We start from the raw sequence: 21,731 nt of genomic DNA, 5'->3' as shown, positions 1-21,731 counted from the left end.
TGTTTTTTAATTAATTACATACGTTGACATCTGGAAAACGTTCCTTTGTTTTTTCCATAGTATACTACTTTTTCTTAACTTCGTTTAACGGCGACATTAAGTTATATTCAAAATTTACACGTTTCTTAAGATATCTCGAGATAGAAAAAAGGTATGCACATGCGGTTTTCGCTATTCTGTTGCTAATTTGGTCTAATTTTGTAATACATCATTTAAAATGCATATTTGTATTTAATTTTTTTCAAAAAAAAAAACTAGATTTCTGAAAAAGTAAAGCCTTCTAGCTGGCATATTACTTATTAGGCTGTTTCGAAATTATAACTCTTACATTGACGAAAAAGAGCTGTTTTCAACAAGACCAAGTTTTCAAAATTCGATTAAGCAGAACCGGACTTATAGCTATTTATTCATAACAAGGTTCCCTCCCACTCACCCCCACCTCTTTTTTTGCACAGGTAGACTTAAACTTGTGAAATAAAATATGCGCAGAATTTTATGAAGAATACGATAATCAGATTTCCAGTGCCCTTTGATTAGGCAAATTTCGTAAAATTTAAATTTTTTAATTTTTGATATTCAATTACGCCCTCTAGAGGTGGACCTACAATTATGAAAATAATTTCCAGGCTTTTCCGAGGCAATTTTTGCTATTAATTTTTTTTTCTCAAAGCTGTGCAAACGGTTCCTGAGATATGGCCGAGAGCCATTCTTATTGGGACACCCGGTATATATTACCATTCGCTAATAGAACAGCCGTTAAACTAGTATTAGATGAATCAATAAACAACCTTGTCCTCTTTTCGTATTCAATACTAAACTCATTCATCTGAGAGTGAATGTTTGAGCAGTTCATAAAATCACCTTCTTGTACAAAAAACTTGGAAAATTGTTGATTTCTCTTTACGATAGTAGTAAACATTGAAAAAAAGACAATATGATACGAAAGAGAATGATCTTACCTGATTTTCTACTTGTAACATAGAAACTACTTCTTGTACCCTAGAATCCCTATCCTCATCTATCAAGGCAGCTTTATCCATCACAGCAGCCATTTCTTGAATTTTTTCTGCCTGATTTTTAATAATCTCACTATATTTTTGCTCCTGCATTGCCTTAAAATTTATTTTGGACTTGTAGATTTCTTCATTGGTATGTTCCCTATATTTAGACATCACATGCTGCAGCGTGGTATGGTAGTCTTCCAAAGCAGCCCTAAGTTCTCTATTTTCTTGTTGAATCTCCTTTAAATGCCTATTTTCTTTTTGAATATTTGCTATTAATTGTGAATGCGGACGTTGGTTGGCTACTTCATTTAACTGCTCTACTTCTTCTTGAAACTAAAAAAAATATAAAAATAGAATAAAAATTCCATTTTTATTCAGTTGCAATGCGAAGGCAAAACTTTTTTTTGTAAAAAAAAAATAAAATTTTATTTTTCAATTAGAATACGGAGCGCAGTCCAGCCCTCTGAATCGACGATTTTCGACTCTTGTTGGAGTCTCATCGGTGAGAACGTAGGCCTGCTACTCCATACTCCAATTGACCAACACCGAGAGTTTATCCCCCACACCGCAACTAACGTGTATGGACTAGGTGACTAGCGTTATCTGGCAATTGAAAGATGAAGTAGTTTTTAATCCTAATATCAACATTAATAATATTTAAAAATATTAAAATATTACTAATAGATTTTTAAATTGAAAACTTATTGGTCCGTATCCTTGGTAACACCTCCATGACTTCTAAAATTTGCAAGCCAGATGGATGCTTAAGCGAAGAAGCCAAGAGGGAATTCAAAAACTTACAATTCACGACCCCGTCTGTTCAGCTGGTAAATTCCAACAGAAAATGGACCTAGTTACTCAAAGAAGTAACGACCAATATAAAAGTAAAATAAAAATTCCATTTTTATTCAGTTGCAATGCGAAGGCAAAACAATCTTATTTTTCAATTAGAATACGGAGCGCAGTCCAGCCCTCTGAATCGATGATTTTCGACTCTTGTTGGAGTCTCATCGGAGAGAACGTAGGCCTGCTACTCAATACTCCAATTGACCAACACCGAGAGTTTATCCCCACACCGCAACTGACGTGAATGGACTAGGTGACTAGCGTCATCTGGCAATTGAAAGATGAAGTAGTTTTCAATCCTAATAGCAATATTAATAATATTTAAAAATATTAAAATATTACTAAAAGATTTTTAAATTGAAAACTTATTGGTCCGTTTCCTTGGTAACACCTCCATGAGGGAATTCAAAAACTTACAATACACGACCCCGTCTGTTCAGCTGGTAAATTCCAACAGAAAATGGACCTAGTTACTCAAAGAAGTAACGACCAATATAAAAATAAAATAAAAATTCCAGAGGGCTGGACTGCGCTCCGTATTCTAATTGAAAAATAAGATTGTTTTGCCTTCGCATTGCAACTGAATAAAAATGGAATTTTTATATTATTTTTATATTGGTCGTTACTTCTTCGAGTAACTAGGTCCATTTTCTGTTGGAATTTACCAGCTGAACAGATGGTATCGTGGATTGTAAGTTTTTGAATTCCCTCTTGTCTTCTTCGCTTCAGCATCCATCTGGCTTGGCAAATTTTAGAAGCCATGGAGGTGTTACCAAGGAAACGGACCAATAAGTTTTCAATTTAAAAATCTTTTAGTAATATTTTAATATTTTTAAATATTATTAATATTGCTATTAGGATTGAAAACTACTTCATCTTAAAAAAATATATATTTAAAAGGTCATAATAGGACATTGATATATAGGTAGAATCGTTGAGAAAATGCAAATTGGACTACATTTTGAAAATAAAATGTGTTGGATAGACGCTTGGTCAACCAGTTTAAGTTTGACATAATATGTGCGACAGTTCCATGACATCTCGTAACGCGACAGTTCGTAACCGGACAACTGGTAACGGACAATTCGTAACAGCGATAGTTCGTAACCGGACAACTGGTAACGGACAATTCGTAACAGCGACAGTTCGTAACGGCGACAGTTCGTAACTATAGAAATTCGTAACGTCTAAATTAATTATTATGTTTATTTTTGTTAACGTGGAAACTAAATTTTACAATTATAAATGAAATTATGTTTATAAATTTAACGAATCTATATAGGATAAACATTTTTAAGGCATCATATTTAAGGCAGAATATAATAAAAGTATTTAAAGTATTAGGCCCGGTTGTTCAAACGCTAATCAAGAAGTTGATTATAATTTAGTCCCCTTAAAAACCATCAAATAACAACACCCCTCATTCGTACGTCAATCAGTTGATTGTAATCAGTTATGTTAATTATCATTATGTTAATTAACATAATTTATTGATTAATTAATTATTGAATATTATTAATTAACATAACAATTATTAACATAATTGATTATTAAATCGCATAATTGTAATCAATTATGTTTTCAGCAACCCAAACAAAGTTGACATTGACAGTTATTGACAGTAATTAAATATTTAATTAAGCCCACCACTGGCCAGGTTGAGACAAAAAGTGTTTTTAAAAATAATTAATAAAAAAAAGTAAGTACATAGTTTGTGATTACAAAAGCTATTTTTGTTTGATTATAAATAGATTCAATAATTTCATTTTGAACTAAAAAAATGATTAATAAAGAATATCATCAAAAATATGAAAAATGTCTCAACATGGCCCACTCTGCCCTACTGCATATCACTCATATTCCACTCACATTTTGCATATGCTATCCTTGTCTGGGGTCATGCAGCTGACACTTACAGAGTATTTGGTCTGCAAAGAAAGGTAGTGAGGGTCCTTGCTGGTTTGAGATTTAGGGACGCCTGCAATCAGGCTTATAAAAGATTGGGAATTCTTTTCTTTTTAGAATATTCTTACTGTACCAACACAGTACATTTTAGAAAACCTTCGATTCATGAAAAGGAATATCAATCTTCATAGAAATCATGAAGATAAGCACAGTTACAATACTATACATAAGCAGAATATGATACCAGCATATTGGCATTTGAAAAGGTGTCAAAATGGACCAGGTTATTGGGCAATAAAATGTTTTAATGTTCTGCCTGAGAATATCAGAGGAATTTGACAATACAATTTAAAAAAATGTTAATAAAAAATCCTTTACTTTACACTATTAAGGAATATTTAGATCTAGAATATAATTTTAATTTTGATTGAATTTTTTGTAAATATAATTTGACATGTGTAAGATATTTTATATTACTAATGGCCAGTTTCACCAACGACAAATAGTAGTTTACTCTATGAATAAAGTTATTCGACCAATAAACTGACATTTCTCCATTTTACTAACGTCATATAAGACTGATTTTACTAATTTATCAAATAAATTATTACTCTTCGAATAAATTGGCAAGTTAATCTCGCTGTAAATGTTTATAAAAAAGTAAATTCGCAAGTTTAACTTTAAATTATCAAAATTATATTGAAACAAAATATAAATATAAACGTCTAATAAATTTTTGTTCGATGAATGGCTATTCATTGATTTATTTGTTGTTGATGAAACTGGACCTAAGTAACATGAATAAACAGTATTGAGTACTCCATCTTTTGAGCGGTCTCTTGCTATTTTGACTACATGTGTCTCCCACATTCTGCTTATGTGGTTATTAAATTATTTTTTCTATGTAGTGTCCATTCTTTATACACTGTATGTTACATTGTCTTCTAATGTCTTCACTCCTCTTTCGATCTCTCAGCGTATTTCCTGTAATTCTTGTGTTGGGGCTGTATCAGGCCTTGTTTCTGATGCATACATTTATGTCATTATTGGTTTTACTGGCTGTATAAATTCTTGACTTCATCTTAGTGTTAATGTCAGTTTCTCCATCTAGTAAGACATGCTGTCAGTATATTTGCTTTTTGTACTTTATTTCTCACTTCTTTGTCCAGATTAAACATGACTGAGCATTGAAATTCAATCACTCTTAATAGCTATTAATAAATTTTTTAATGTACTAAGAAACTTAGTCAAAATCAATATTTTTGACTGAAGACAGTTTTACTTATCAGTACATAAACACAGGGGCGTAACAAAGGCCCCCGCAGCATGAAGCTTGCAGGGGGCATGCTGCGGGGGCGGCCCCCATCGATCAGGGGCCCCATCTGGTCGTCTGCTATTATGTAGAAACCTCTTATTGTTATATTATTTTACGTTGTGTGTTTTAATTTAAGAATGTAAATTTCTAAATAGATAGGCATATTCAGCAAGTGAATCATCTCATCTCTAGAAACTTAACCCCTTCCGGTCTCCCGAACTTTATCGTGACGGCAATAAACCATAATGCTTTGTATGTCACTTATTGAAAGATTTGAGAATTGCAATTTTGGGAACTTTATATCAATATTTCTAAATCTAGAATTAGTATTTCGATACAATTGTCGGCTGTAGGTTCATCTATTAATTTGTTTGGTTGTTTGCATTTTCTGCTTTTTGTTTTAAAGCTACAGTTGCATCAGTTTGGTACGCATTTATTTATCAATTTATTAACGACTTTTCTTGTATAGTCATTGAACAATCTTTCAACAGATAAATGATAAGATAAGGAAATTATAACACTTACACTTCAGGGGGGTCAATGTAGATCGAAAACTTGCATTGTTTTGGAAAAAATCAAACAATCTTATATTTTTTTGACTTAACATTTTTTGATAGTTTATATACCTATTTTATTTTAAAGTAAAAAGTTCTACTCACAGATTTAGCCTCTAATTGTTTATTAATTGTTTAAAAAATAAAACTGTTTTGTATAAATAATTTTAAAAATATCGGTGAATTCATCATTTTACTTTGATCAAAAATGTTTTTATTTTCTTTTTGATTATGCTGAATCCGAATATGACATTACAATTTGAAAATTCCAAAAAATGTTTTTGAGCACTTTGCAAAAGCAAAAACGTTATTCTTTATAAAAAGCTCTGCATTGTCTCAAAACTAAGATTCAATCGGAATATATCACATTTTATCAACTTTATATGAGGTAGGTATGTCGAAAAACATGAATTTTGCTCAAGTGTAAAGTACCTTGATATTTTACAATGTTTCAACTAGAATGATATACTTAATTGCATGTTTAAACATAGTTTTTAATTGCAAAAAGGTTTTTATAATAAAATTTTTCATCATCATCATCATCATCATCATCATCATCATCATCACTGGCTCGACAACCCTTTCTGGGTCTTGGCCTGTTCCAGGATTCTTCTCCATTCTGATCTGTTTCCTGCTTTTTTTCTCCCGTTTTTTATTTTTAAGGTTATTATATCATTTTCTATTTGTTCTAAATATCTCAGCTTTGGTCTTCCTCTTGTTCTTTTTCCTACTGGCATCTGTTTGAATATTTTGTTTGGTATTTCGCCTTCTTCCATTCCTTCTACATGTTCCATCCATCGCAACCGTCCTATTTTAATGAATGTTATGATATCCGGATCCTGGTATATTTTGTATAGTAATAAAATTTTTCAATATTGTAAAATATAAAGGTACTTTACTATCGAGCAAAATTAATATTTTTTGACATACCTCGTATAAAATCGATATTATGTAATATCTGATGATTGGAACTTAGATTCTATACCATGCAGAGCATTTTATGAAGAATAACTTTTTTCGTAAAATTGATAATAAAAAATTTTCCCATAGGTTACAAATTACGCTAACACACTGTATAAGAGCTCAAGAAAACAATTTTTTTTTAATATATACTATTTTTAAAGCTTGTTATTAAATGTATTGTAGGCAATTTGTACAGAAAACAACAAATTTTTATGACTTTCTATAAACATTAAAGCCATCCAACCTCAAGCTGCATACATCCAGTGTACATCTCATCATTTAAATTTGGTGTTGCAGGATGCAAGCAATAATTATTAGAAGTCGGGGATTACACCATAGAAAATATTTATAATTTTTTGGCAAAAGTATTAAAAGATGGGATCATTTGAAGAGTCGGCGGGAAAAACGATGAAACTCCATTTTTGGGCGAAAATGAGTTTTTGCAATAGAAATCCATTGGGAAAAACGCTTAGACTCACGAGATATCCACTGAAAAATAAACTCGCTGTGGGAAAATTACGATGAGGTTCCTAGCATGGGTGCAAAGAACGGTGAAGTTCCAATAATCCCAGTAATTGCCGGCAGTATATTGGTCATCGTGACAGTCAACTTTTGATATTTATTAGTGTGGTTTATTATTAGATTCATAAAAAAACTGCAAACAAGAAATCGGGTAAAAGACTTCAAAATAACACAAAAGTAGCCAAAGAGACGCCAAAGTCAGCCAAAGAAAATAAGAGAAAGGCAGAAAAGAAAACAAACAAATAAAACTATCAAATTAGTGTTACAATCTATGTATTCTTAATTTTATTAAAATGTTTAATACAACTCTGTAATAATATAAAAGCCTTTAATTTTATAAAAGTTGAAAAAATAATGTCTAAGACACTCCCTCTGTCGACTGAATCTGTGGAACTTCATCGTTTTCCCCCTTAAAAACTAAAGTTTCATTGAATTTTTAGTTTTTAATAAAAAACTAATAGTGCTTTTTATATCAATATTAATAGATGTGTTCATTTTGAATCCGATTCGCTCCAATATAATTTTTATATTTTTTGAACATTTTCTAAGTAGTAGGTGTAAGTTTAAAGTATAAAAAATGCTCTGGAGCAATTTATGAAATTTGCGACGTTCATTGTTTTTCCCGCCAACTCTTCATTTGCTAACAATGCCGAAACGTCCAACCAAAATCGCTTACACTAAAAACGTTATCAGTGACTAGGTGGTCATCCAGCTTTCAAACTGTGCCTGGCAAAACACTGTCTAAAATAATAAGTACCTCAGATCGTAAGGAGAGAGTGACAGGTAATAATTTAAAAAGTAAAATGGAGCAGTTTGAATTTGTTTTCCTAACTATTTTACAAAATAAAGTTTTAGAATCTATAAATTTTGCTGTTACTCTTTTACAGTCCAAAAATATGGATCTCTCATGCGCAACAGTACTTTTACCTAACTGTAAAGAACTTTTATCAAATCGTAGGCAAAACTATAGGTCACGACAGCTAGTTCAGAGAGATCTTTTTCTAAACTTAAGGTACTAGTACACTTTAGAAGACCAAAAATAAGCATTTTTTCAAGATTTTTTTTCTCAGAACATTTATTAGAAATGAGCATAAAACTTTTTACATATTAATATCTAACTCTTGGAGAATACAAAAAATATATCATTTTTCATTTATGCACGTACACTAATATTGTAGAGGGCGCCAAAGTCGAGGCCTCGAAAGAAAGTAGTTCCGATGGCAGACAGTTAATCTCAGGATTGGGATCTCTGAAACAAAAAAATCGTACGGCATTTGAAAAAGGAAGGTTTCTTACGTGACAATTTACCACCGTTAGTGAAAAATTCCGCAAAGAAAAGATTTTACGGAAATTTGAAAAATTTTTGTGAAAAAATCACCCGTTTTTCTTCAGTTTTCTATGGTTAAAAAATATTTATTTTTTATTTTTTGGTGAAATTGTGGTAAATTGTCACGTAAGAAACCTTCCTTTTTCAAATGCAGTACGATTTTTTTGTTTCAGATATCCCAATCCTGAGATTAATTGTCGGCCATCATTTTTCGAGGCCTCTACTTTTGTGCCCTCTACAATATTAGTTTACGTGCATAAATGAAAAAATATATATTTTTTGTACCCTCTAAGAGTTATATTATATTAATATGTAAAAAGTTATATGTTCATTTCTAATAGGGGTTCTGCGAAAAAAATTCTTGAAAAGAATGATTATTTTTAGTCTTCTAAAGTGTACTAGTACCTTAAATTAATAAAATGATATTTTCCTAGTACAATGACAGAAGCACGGTTATCTTCTCTAGCGCTTATATTATAGCGCTAGATATTAATAAAATTGTAGATATATTAGCTGATACAGTCGAACCCGCTTATTAGAATACTGGTTAAAGGAATATCCAGGTTTAAGGAATAGAAATTTGAGGTCCCAAAACGTTTTTACTAGGCTTATATGATCGGTTATTAGAATATCCCTGTTATAGGAATACTTTTTCCTGGCATGACAGCTATTCCAATAAGCGGGTTCGACTGTAGTAGTGCACGAAGAAAGTTGTTCATCTCATAGAATAATACCTACTATGTAATAATGTGATCTTTTATTAATTATTGTTCTATTTTATTCTATAATTATATACCGATAAGATTGCATTATTACCCTAACACAAATAAGTTTTTGTTACACAAGTAGTATTTAGTAATTGTTTAAAGGGGGCCCCATTTGCAATTCTGCAAGGGGACCCCGACGGAGTTTGTTACACCAATACAAGAATTTATTATAGAAAGTAGTAGGTATGCAAGTATTTTTAACAAAGGATTAGCTATTTATGGATATAACCTTTAAACAGTTACATATAATCTATGTCTCTAATTTTCACCTTATCAATGATAATTTGGGATATTAAGGATAATGTTAGTTATATCAACACATAACAAGCAACTACTACATTTAAAAAACAGTGTTAATATACATCCAAGACAATAATGATTAGATAAAGCTTCTTTTGTTATCAAAAACTAACAACCTTCATGTAAAAAAGTATTAAATGTAGAATATACAATTGTGATAGGAAGATTTTATTTTAACTGTAATAACAAGGGAAATGATAACAACTTTATTAACTACTTTACTCCAAAAACTGTGCTTACATACCTGTTTCATTGCATCAATTTTTTTATTAATTGCGTGGGTTTCATTTAACAGTGTATCAGCTACTTCATCTCGATCCTTTAAACGATTGGCAAGTCGTTTTGCATCAGTAATGATTTGTTGAATTGTGAGAGACATATTTATTGGTTAACTGTAATTTCTCAATGTATATTAAACCAGCTGTGCTCACTTGGAAATTGTGTTTGAATATGTTATGAATTATGTGGTAGAACATAGGATAACACAACGTAAATTCAATAGTTGCAACTTATTTAGCATTTCCTTTTAGTTGCAGACATAATTTAATTGTCACAAGTTTCCAAAATAAATTAAAACGTCAAAGTCAATACTTCCACTTCCACTTCTTTTTTTTGGCTTGCATACAAGTGCATCTGCCAGCACATTTCTTTCGTGTTGCAGTTGTCTTGCTCTTAGCAATACTGCAGCACTCTAAAGACAAACAAGAAGATTCTACGCTTTTTTTTGACAATTACTTAATATGATAGGTTATGTTTCGGCTAACGGATTTTAGTATTTTATTTCCTGTTTCTTTATTCTTAAATATTAAAATCATTTCTTTAGACGTTCATAATATCTAACAAATTTATACGTATAGAAATATACCCTGTGATGAGAGATGTTAGTTTAGACAAATAGAACAACATAGGGATAAAACTCTTCTCGCTCCGGGGTAACGGCAGAGCTTTCACAACCCGAAATGTTACCTCGGTTAGACTAGAACCCAGGAAAGGATAGGATAAAGAAATATGGGACAATTGAGTTTGTATTTCACAAATTGACCTTGTTAATATTTAAATGAGTAACAATTAATTTTAGTTGATCAAAAGTTAGATTGCAAAGAATATCTTGTATATTAAAACTAACTGGGACCCCTAGTTTTTTTAGTTCATCTCTAAGATCAAACTGTGTACCTTTTCTTATGGGACATTGCAAAAGAATATGGTCTATATTCTCCTCTCTTCCACATTCACAGAATGGATGATCTTTTATTTTTAGTCGATATAGATGTGATCCTGTGCAACAGTGCCCTGTCCTCATCCTTATTATATTAGTCAGGTGTCTTCGGTCTATATAGGGAAATTTTTTAAACCAGGGTTTATCTGGAAATGAGGGTTGAATTCCAGAATACCATCTCCCTTTAGTCTGTGTCTGTGATTTCCAGCATATGTCATGTTCCCTCCTTATTTTACTTTTCAATATTGGCCAAACATCTGTGTAGTTTATTTTCATACTTTGTGGGACATTAAGTACTCTCCCAATATTTGCCAACTTATCAGCATATTCGTTTCCCTCTATTCCTGAATGACCGGGGATCCAGCACAATTTATATTTTTTGTTATCTGAGTTTGCCTCTACTAATAGCTGTTTCGTTTCTAATGTGGTATGATCATTATTTGCATTTATGCCAACTTTTGTTAGTTTCTGTATAGCACTTCTGGAGTCGGTAAAGACAATACAATCAGTAATACCTCGATTCAGACATTCCTTTACCCCCTTGCCAATAGCCACTATTTCTGCTGTGCATATATTCAATGCTGATGGTAATCTAGATGAGTATGAATAGTTGATATTGGGAATGTATACACCGTAGCCTGTCTCTGCGTCCTTAGCATTCCCACTTTTTGATGCATCAGTATAGATAAATAGGTAGTTTTCACTTAATTTCTCTGTTGCTGCTTTGAATATCATATTTTGATGATGATCTGACTTGCTGATTTTTAATTGCACTGTGGGAAGTCGTGTGTATTGTATGTCCATGTTGAACGAGAAGCAGGGTATCACATTTGCTGTGTGAATTATACTTTTGTATGGTTCTAGTTGGTCAAGTGCCTCCACTAGGTATGGTCTCTCTCTTTGTTTCCAATATCCTATCTTATAAGTACACGCTTGTTTAATATCTTTGATTACCTTTAAAATCGGATTATCTTGAATGCTGTACATTTTTGTCATAAATTTCGTTGCCAACCATTTTCTTCGAAATTCTAGTGCCATCTCTGCAGTTTCTGCCAGCAATGCTGTTGTAGGAGTTGACTTCATGCATCCGAGGATAACCCTTAGGGCTTGAAATTGTACTGTATCTAGCTTACGCAAGCTGTTTTTGTTTGATGGTTTTATGAATATGCTGCCGAAGTCCAAATGGGATCTCACCAGACCATAATATACCAGTAGTAAAGTGGCAGGGTCCCCACCCCACCAAACTTTCCCTATTGCCCTCATTACGTTAATACCTTTAATAGCCTTACTTCTTATGTTTTCTATGTGGGGGTTCCAGTTAAGGTTTTCTGTGAGGGTGACTCCTAAATATTTAATTTCTTTTTTACGAGGGATGATCTGCTGATCCATAACGATTTCTGGATATATGTAGCTATTACTAGTTTTTGCAAACCATACTACTTCACTCTTGTTTACTGAAATAGAGAAGCTGTGTTTCGCTAGCCATTCACTTATGTCTGCAAGAATTAAATTTGATCCTATTGCTGCTTGGATTGGGTTTTGATGTTTGTTTAGCAGTACTAGATCATCTGCATATGACAATAAAATGCATTCCTCTGGTATTATTTCATAAATCGAATGTATATAGATGTTAAATAGTAACGGACTGAGTGGTGATCCTTGTGCTAAACCTTGTGTTGTAAAGGTCGGACCTATGAGATTTTCTTCCTCATCTTTGACATATATTTTCCTGTTATGAAGAAGCTTGAATGTAAGGTTAGTTAGTTCTATTGGGAGATTTAAATCTAACATTTTTTTATAAAGTATATAAATGTTTACATGATCATAGGCGGCTTTTATATCTAGGAAAATTCCCAACACACTTTTATTCTCTGAAAATGCTGCCTGAATATAAGATGTAAGAAAAGCAATATTAGTCTGAATTCCCATACCTTTTCTAAACCCTGATTGGAAGCTGTTGAATGTATGGTTATTTTCCAATATCCATTCCAGTCTGTTTTTAATAAAGTGTTCCATTATTTTGCCTACACATGATGAGAGGGCTATGGCTCTATAACTATCTACGAGTTGCGGATTTCTGGTAGGTTTGAGAAACGGGAGTATTATTTGTGTTTTCCAGCTCTCAGGAATCTCTTTTCCCTCTAGTGCCTTATTGTACATATGAAGTAAGCTTTTTAAGGCTGCCTCTGGTAAATATTTGATCATTGAATAAGTGATTGCATCAATGCCCGTTGCTGTGTCCTTTTTATTGTTTATACCTTGTTTCAGTTCACTCATGGAGAAAGGATTCTGGATGCTGTTGTTTGCCACTATCGTAAATTCTGGATCTATGTTGCATACTGATAGATTTGTTAAGATACTTTCACTGATTTGTGTGTTGGGTAGTTTTTTTTTATACCCCTGTTGTGAATTATAGAATTTTTTAACTGTACTCCATACGTAGCTCATATCGGAGTTTCTATTTAGCGTTGCACAGAACTTTCTAAAACTGTCTCTTTTTTTCTCCCTTAGAAACTTTTTTGTTGCTGCTATCATTTTTTTGGCGTGGACATAGTTTTCAACTGTGAATTGTGTCTTGAGCCTTAAAATTGCTTCTTTCCTGTCTCTTATTTTTTGTGAGCATTCCTGATCCCACCAGATGCATCCTATTCTTCTCTTTGTTCGATTTTTCATTGGAATTGTCATATTGGCTGCTCTCTCCATTGTTTGAATTAACTCTCTATATTCCAGCTGTTCTATATTTGCTGTTCGGTTTAATATGTCCTGGTACTCTTCCCAGTTGGCTCTTTTATAATTTTTCATTCCCCGATTGATGTTTTCCGGATTAATGTTTATGGAATTTTGTATAACTAGTTTTGTGGGGTAGTGGTCACTGAAGCCCAGGTCGTTTATTACTGTCCAATCACATTTGTGGGCTTGATTACTGGAGGTCATCGTCAGGTCTACTGCACTTCTCCTTTGTCCTGGTCTGGTGAGTCTTGTTGGAGTCCCATCGTTATGTATAAAAAAATTGTATTCATCAACAAATTCTTCTATATTGTTACCATTTGTGTCAGATATTTCACATCCCCAAGCAACATGATGGGCATTGAAATCTCCCAAAATGATGATCGGTCCTTGTAGCACCTTAATTAGGTTAGATAGTTTGTTTTTTGTTATTTTATTGGTGGGATGAGAGTATATATTTACTATATTATATTTTTGAATTTTAATTATTATTATTCTAAATTTGTTGGTTTCTAGGTTATTTCCACATTTTAAAATTTCGTACTTTAGATTTTTTTTAATTAGTGTTGCTATACTAGTACCTTCATTCATATCATTTCTGACTATATTATAGGTTTTAATGTTAAATTTATGTACCGGTTTTAGAAAGGTTTCATTGAGTAAAATGACATCTGGTTCCTCATCTCTGATTAGTGATATTAAATTACTAAAATTAGAGTTTACACTACGTATGTTCCATTGAATAATGTTAAGGTTTGTGTTATCCATTTTTATACTAATGTGTTAGTTACTTGCAGATGAGAACTGCATTTTTTGTTGATCTGATTATATAACTTGTTATTTTGATTACTTTTCTGGCCTATCCAAATCTTCCGAAGATTTGGACAACTCAAAGTATGTATTAATTAGATCCCTAATTTGACATTTATGTTCTATTGGTGTAATTAAAAATTTTTTATAATATTCTTCAACTCTGTTCAGATTATTTGACTCTATTGACTGTGTACCTGACCCAGCAGGATCTTCTTCTCTATCTATGTTTCTATATGGACTAGATTGAAAATTTTGAAATTGTGGCCTGTGTTCTGCCCTTTCCTGTCTTCCATTGGGGTATGATAATACTCTGTTATGTGCTGTTTTGCCAAAACTGACTCTCTTTGTTGGAGGAGAGGCGTTTGTCGTTGATACATTTGCGTATGTTCTTTTTGACTTGACAATGTTACTGCTATTGATATAAGATCTTCTTTGATTTATCTGTATATGATTGTCCGATTGTTGCCCCTTGTTTTGTGGACTGGGGAATTCTGTTTGCAAGAATCTAAATGTTTGTGCTGTATTGGATGTATTAGGTACATATGACTTAGGGTGCAAAAAATTGGCCTCATAATGTGTTATATTTTCGTATACCATGGTCTTTTTAATGTTGCATTGCCTTTCATACTCGGGACATTTTCTGCTGGTAGCCTGGTGTTCTGTCGATTTGCAGAAGTAACAAGATATTCTACATGTCTGTTGTGCATTTTCTTCGGTTTCATGTGGGTTGCCACAGTTGTGACATTTTTTTATGCTTTTACACTGCATTTTTGTGTGTCCAAAAGCCAGGCAATTGAAACATTGGGTGACTCGTGGTATGTAGGGAATTAGCGGAATTGATAAGTAACATAATTTTATATTTCTAGGGATTATTACCCCTTCAAATGTTATTAAGATGGTCCCCGTTGGAGAGTACTCGATTGTTCCGTCTTCATTGGCTTTTTTCGTGGTAAATCTTTTTACATCTAATATCTTAAAAGGGCTTTCGCCCATATTTTTGATGTTTTCTTCTGTAAATATTGGGTTTATATTCCTAGCTATTGCTTTACAAGTTACCGAGTTTCTTGGTATATATATTTTGTATTTGTCATTTAGTTTATTATTTTTAACAAAGTTATTTGCTGCTGATGCAGATTGAAATATTATTCCTAATTTGTTTTTACCTTTTTCTTTAACCTCTAAAACATCTTTAAGTTTTAATTGAAAAATATCTTTAGCAATTTTTAGATGATTATAGCGACCTACAGCATGCCCTTTTTCAATTCCTTCAATAATTACAATAAATGGCCCTATAGCAGAATTATTATAACTTAAATTAGTTAAAAAAGTCTCCGTTTTATTATTTGTATCTTTTTGTTCGGTTTTTTTATTCGTATCCATTAAGTTCATATCAACATCTTGACTATTAAAACCAGCAAAACCTTCAAGGTCAGGAGGGACTGTCCCCCCGGAATCCTCGGTCATTATTAATTACCTTAAATATTTTATACTCTTATCTAAGCGTGTTAATAAATACAAATGAAATTTAAGAATATAAATGTAATATACCAATAATATTAAAAAAGAAAAGGTTTATTAACAGAGGAAAGGTTAGTAGATCTCACCACAGGTTTCAAATTTGCCTCCTGATGCGAATCACATCCGTCACCTTTCACTGCCACCGAAAGAATCAAAAAGTCAATACTAAAATTTATAGGTTACAAATGTTGCCACAGAACACCAGGATTGACACAATTTTCATAAAATTTGACTGATGTGGGTCACTGGATGGAATAGGGCTTTTCATTCACAGTCCTTTGTTTCGAGCTTCTGTCACATCCGTATATATCTTAGACAAGGAAAGAGAGAGGACGAGTAATCCTATGACCAAAAGTGAAGCCAAACTGACACCAGCTGTGGGATCACGATCAGTAGAATGGTAGAATGCTGACGTCACAAAAATAATTCTACAATCGACAATAATTTTGGTATCACGTTAACACGCTTGGGAAAGTAGAATCGGTGCTCGGCAATGTTCGGATATTCTACTAGCAGTGTTAAAAATATCGCTTCTTCTTCTTAAAAATATTGCTGTTTGACGTGTGGTTGTCTTTATTTTGTGGTGGTTGTATTCAAAAAGCTAACCTAAAGAAAGATTATTATTTGTGATTATTTTTAATTTGTATATTTTTGTCTTGGGTTGTTTGGAACTATTTTATTAGAAATCACTAAATTTTTGAATTTTACCTGTGACTAGGGAACATTGTTATATTAAGGTATTTTTATGTAGGTATTTTTTCTATAAATTCCTGTTACTGTAAAGGAAAAATAACACAATAAGTTGTAGGTTCATATCACTTATTAATTATTATTAATATATTTTGATGTTTATATTAAATACCGATATAGTTCGACGTTCAGATGCTTCCTGCTCGGATACTTGGTCATATACAAAGAAATTAGCAATTAAGAAATGAAATAAATAGGTATAATATAGAGGAGAATAATGAGAAGGGAAAGTGATGCAGTTACTTTAGGAGTTTGTAGATCTATTTATATCAACAACAGACATAGTGAACTATTTAATTATTAATTATTATTAATATATTTTGATGTTTATATTAAATACTGATATAGTTTGACGTTTAGATGCTTCCTGCTCATATACAAAGAAATGAGCAATTAAGAAACGAAATAAATAGGTATAATATAGAGGAGAATAATGAGAAGGGAAAGTGGTGCATTTACTTTAGGAGTTTGTAGATTTATTTATATTAACAACAGACATGGTGAACTATTTTTTTGAGAGGCTTATACCTCATAATATGTGATAATCCGTTCATCCAAGCAGTGTTGAGCCTTCACTGTAAATTTTTACCTCACTTATTTTTATGCAATAAGTTCCTATCAAAGAGTAGTCGGTCAGAGCTATCAGTTATTTTTCGTCCGCTATAACTTTTCCCACGTGTAGCGATTCATTTTCAAACAAATTAAGTCAAAACATAAAGTGAAATGAACGTTGATGTGTATATACATTTTGTATACTAATATACTAAGCACATCGGCGTACGTTTCACTTTATGCCTATTCGGGTGGTCCTTATTTATAAGGAAAAAAATTTTTTTTCGAATTTTTTAGAAATTATTTGCCAGAATGTACCTTTACATAAGACATGAAAATATAACAAATTTCAGCTCAATCGGTTAATATTAACACGTGCCGCATCGACGCTAAAGTTGTGAGATTCAATGTAAGGCAGTTATTACCTATAAGAACGACAATGTACGCGTACGCTCGACTGTAAACATAAAATTACGCATTTTTTTTAAACTTTAGTATAAAAACATACTAATTAAAATGAAAACGTAAAATAAAGATATAGTTTATCCTAATACTATATTTTTTATTTATTGAAATGATACATCCACTTCAGATACATATTTTGGATTTAAGTAAGCCTCCTTTTGTGGCGACTGGGAACTCTCTCCGGTACTCCTGAACAACCTGAATAAAAAAAAATAATATTGAATGTGTTTTCTGAACCTAGCCTATATAATGTGTTCAAGAAAAAAATAACAAAAAATTAAATTTATCTACTCTACGTCATATTATGTATCAGTTTTTAGTTTGTGAAAACTGTCATTATAGATAGCAGTTCGTGAAGGATTTAAAGTGTGCGTGAAGTACCTGTGTATTTTAAATGGGACTAACTGCTAAGAAAAAAATAACAAAAAATTAAATTTATCTACTCTACGTCATATTATGTATCAGTTTTTAGTTTGTGAAAACTGTCATTATAGATAGCAGTTCGTGAAGGATTTAAAGTGTGCGTGAAGTACCTGTGTATTTTAAATGGGACTAACTTTTTCACACACTTTCAATGGGTTTTTCACACACTTTCATATAATCAAATATCCTTAACTTTCGCGTTGTCATGGTGATGACATAATGAGCAATAAATTACAACAAAAATTTTGACAGTTTTGTGGTTTGAAAGAAATTAGAATTTTTAAATGTCAAAGTTCTAAAAATTGTAAATAGAATTGAAATGAATTCCAGTGACGAAGAGTTACAGTTTTTTGATTTATTTATCGTAGAGTAGATAAAATATTGTATGAAACTGTGCGTGAAGTACTTTTTGCGAACTTACGCGATGTAGAGCACTCGCTATCGCTCGTACTCTAAGTATCGCGTGCGTTCGCAAAAAGCATACTTCACGAACTGTTTCATAAATAACTATTGTTTATACATACTACATACCTGTATCAAAAATTGTTTTTGATGTTCATTTTTCGTCATTTTTTCATTGTAATCCTCAATCAACTTGACTCCTCTTTCTGCAATATCATTTGTACATTTTAAGGTTGAAATGATATTTTTTCCTGTGCGATAATCCTCTCTGTTTTCCCAATTCAGCGGATCGTCCTGAAGAAATTCAACACAAATACCGAATCGTTTAAATAACTGAAGTGAATTGGCGGACAATAATTCAGTTGGTAGATCTTTTTGAACAAAATTTTGGACATCTCGGATTTGCAACGATAGTTTTTTCTCAATGACTTCTGTCTCTTCATTTTCTTCTTCTTTTTCATTCACAGTCTCTATGTTTTTACTTGCACATTCCATAATTTTTTGAGCCATTCTAATTTTTTCAACTCTCTCAATTCTATCGTCAAATATTGCCATGGCAGCACACTCTTCACTTAGATACCATAAATGGTTTAAAAATTTTGTTATTGCAATGGTTGCAATGTTTTCATTAATATTTTTAAATATAACCAATTTTCTCAAAAAATATATATCATTTAGGGGAGCTCCTGTAGTATTCGTTGCTGAAAACCAGGCCTCTACATAACAGTATACAACGAAAACGCAAATTTCTGCATTCAGTTTGGAATTATCCTTTCTCATTTTCATTTGATCGCGAAATAAAAAAAGTTTTAAACAATAAATCGCTTTAGCCATCCATCTCGCTAAATGATATGCACCGGGGGCCCTAAAACTCACATTTGTTTTATCTCCCAAAAAAATGAGCGTCAATTGCAAAAACTCTTTGTAGTCATCACGTGGTTGCTCTTCTGCAAGTTTCTGTTTCACAAAATAAATAATTTCGGGCGCTACATCTTTCAGTGCATTATAAACGGCTTCATCGCTGGTATAATCTAAAAATTTCATTTTATCAATATTCTTCCAGTTTTCTTTAAGTGCTTTGAATTGAGCAATTTCAGGGCCGGATGTTACAATTGCTTTTGTCCTCGTGAATACACCAGCCAAAACGACCTCAAATATATGGTGTCGGCATGGAAGCCACAAAATATCTCGCCCTAACCTTTGTTGAAGCAGAACTGCAGCTCCTTTTATACGTCCAGTGTTTGATGCTGTAGTATTAAAACAAAAGGCTTGAATTTTTTCGGTTAAATTCCATTCATCAGTGATATGGAACACAGCAGAGCAAACTTCCGATCCTGCTGATGATGCAATTCCAGGTACTCCTAATAATTGTTCAAAATCTAAACCAACCGCGATCACAGGAAGCCGATCAATTTTCTCATTTTTTGTGATATCAGGCAATAATTTGGAATCCCAATGCACTTCAATAAAATTTGCATCATTTCCTACCGATTTTATTGATGAATATTTTATTTTCCGCAAAATCTCTCTATTTCTTTTGATAGACGATCTATTGAGAACAAACTCGGTGATATCTATATTAAGAGCTTCTAGGACGGCAGAAATAATATGCATTGCATCCCTGTCACTCACTTTACATTTGTCCAAGGCAGCGGCCAGGCGAGGTGTCATTAACGTCTTTCGTCCTCTCTTGTTTGAAGATGGACCCTGTTGAGATTCCGATATGAAATATATGTCATCTTCACTGTTGTCTTGATTTATCACTTTTTTCTGTGAATCTTCGTGTTCTTTATCTTCCATTTCAAAATGTCCAATCGAACAACTAGAATTTTCCAACAAATCTTCTTTTCTTTTCAACTCTGCAGCTGTGCGTTCTTCTTTCCGCTTTTCCTTACGTAATAATTTGATATCTACTCCCAACATACAACCTACTCTACCTTTCTCCCTTTGCTTAATTAAAAATTCTCTATCTTCGGCGATTTTAATCTCATTTAACGCATTTAAGGTGGCAATATCGAAAAGGTTGTCTAAAGCTTCTTTAAAATCATTTTCTTTTTCTCTCTGCCGTTCAGTATCTCTATTTTTAGATTTTTCTAAATTTCTGACATTATCGTACAAAGATTTTAATTTCAAAATACAGTTTGAACGGTTTTGAACTGGGATTCTTGCTTTTTTCCAAAAAACGACCACTTCATCAATAACTAAAGCACTGCTGTCATTAAGATTTAAATTTACCACTCTCATGTTATAAAAAAGTACACTCAAAACATCTCGTTTACATGGTAATTTACTACCGCAGATTTGATTTTTCATCACTCCAACTAGATAAATATTGTTCCGCAAAGTGGACATTTCAGCACTTTTATCAATTACTTATATAGCACGTCTTTTCTTATGCACTTCAAGTACGAAACTAAAACGAATGTAGCATTGAACAAATAATATGTAAAAACAAAATTGACTTGTCGAGACTTGTAGTCGCGCTTGTAGCGAATTCGAACGCACTTGGCGCCGACTCGTCGTAGCATGTTAGACAGTCAGATGCATGAAACTTCAAGGCCAATGCGGCACGTGTTAATATTATCGGATTGAGCTGAAATTTTGTATTTTTAATGTTTTGGTGTAACTGAACAAAATTACAAATAATTTTGAAAAAATATGAACTTTCGAAAATAAGGACCACCCTAATGCCTATATATAACTACTATATCAATTGCCTAAAATACTGTTAGCATCCGTTTAAATGATGTAACAAATTTAACAATTGAACATCTAAGTGAAGAGTCGATTATCTTTCCTACTACATTCGTTCAAAAAGAGAATTTTAAAAGAAAATTTATGCAGAAGTTTAACTTTCCTGGCTGTGTAGGGGCCATAGTTTGCACATATGTTGCTATAATTGCTCCAACGGAACGGGAACATAACTATCTTAATAGAAAAGTTATCTTTCTAAAAATATAGAAATCGTAACACTCGTTATATAACACTACTTACTTGTAATATTATATTATGTACTATATGCTGCCAATAATCAATTTATAAAAATAATGTATTATCACATAATATATTATATTGCAAATATCATAAAAGTTTGTAGTATTTGTTAATATTTGTGTTGAAAAAACTTTGACTAACAAAATAAAGAATAAGTAAAAAATTACAATCTTTTAGGCGTGTGATCCAGACTTAAAAATTTTAAACATCGATGCTAGATGGGGAGGTGCAACACATGATGTGGAGAAACTCAAATGTAAAACTTTTTTGCAGCAGATCGTTTAAAATAGAGATCAAAGCATTTTCCATTTCTATTCTGGCAAAGATTACTTTCACTTCTTAGTTATCTTTGCTGGACGGTGAAGCTT

The 21,731-nt window shown here is 32.3% G+C and overlaps 2 protein-coding genes across 3 annotated transcripts in view; both read right to left on the bottom strand.

The window, feature by feature from the left end:
* The window catches only part of LOC114340843 (FGFR1 oncogene partner 2 homolog), a 28,602-nt gene extending 12,502 nt beyond the window's left edge, over window positions 1–16,100 (bottom strand). Inside the window, exons 1-3 of one of the 2 annotated variants that reach the window (XM_050650217.1) lie at window positions 15,864–16,100; window positions 9,748–10,339; window positions 960–1,337 (exon numbers count right to left, since the gene is read on the bottom strand). In XM_050650217.1, coding sequence (XP_050506174.1) covers window positions 960–1,337; window positions 9,748–9,882 — 513 coding nt within the window. In that variant the 5' untranslated portion in view covers window positions 9,883–10,339; window positions 15,864–16,100. The remainder of the gene's footprint in view (window positions 1–959; window positions 1,338–9,747; window positions 10,340–15,863) is intronic. The other variant, XM_050650218.1, reaches the window with a different exon arrangement.
* Window positions 16,101–17,615: 1,515 nt separating this feature from the next.
* On the bottom strand, window positions 17,616–20,613 carry LOC114340844 (uncharacterized). Its single transcript, XM_028291624.2, has 2 exons — window positions 18,499–20,613; window positions 17,616–17,742 (listed from the first exon to the last, which is right to left on the bottom strand). Exons 1-2 carry the CDS (start codon window positions 20,611–20,613, stop codon window positions 17,668–17,670), a joined length of 2,190 nt encoding a protein of 729 aa, XP_028147425.2. The 3' UTR covers window positions 17,616–17,667.
* Between the last annotated feature and the right edge of the window lie 1,118 nt (window positions 20,614–21,731).

This window comes from Diabrotica virgifera, chromosome 5 (genome assembly GCF_917563875.1).
Source record: "Diabrotica virgifera virgifera chromosome 5, PGI_DIABVI_V3a".
NCBI lineage: Eukaryota > Metazoa > Arthropoda > Insecta > Coleoptera > Chrysomelidae > Diabrotica > Diabrotica virgifera.
The sequence above is the reverse complement of the archived record's forward strand: the minus strand, read 5'-3'. Positions and strand labels throughout refer to the sequence as shown.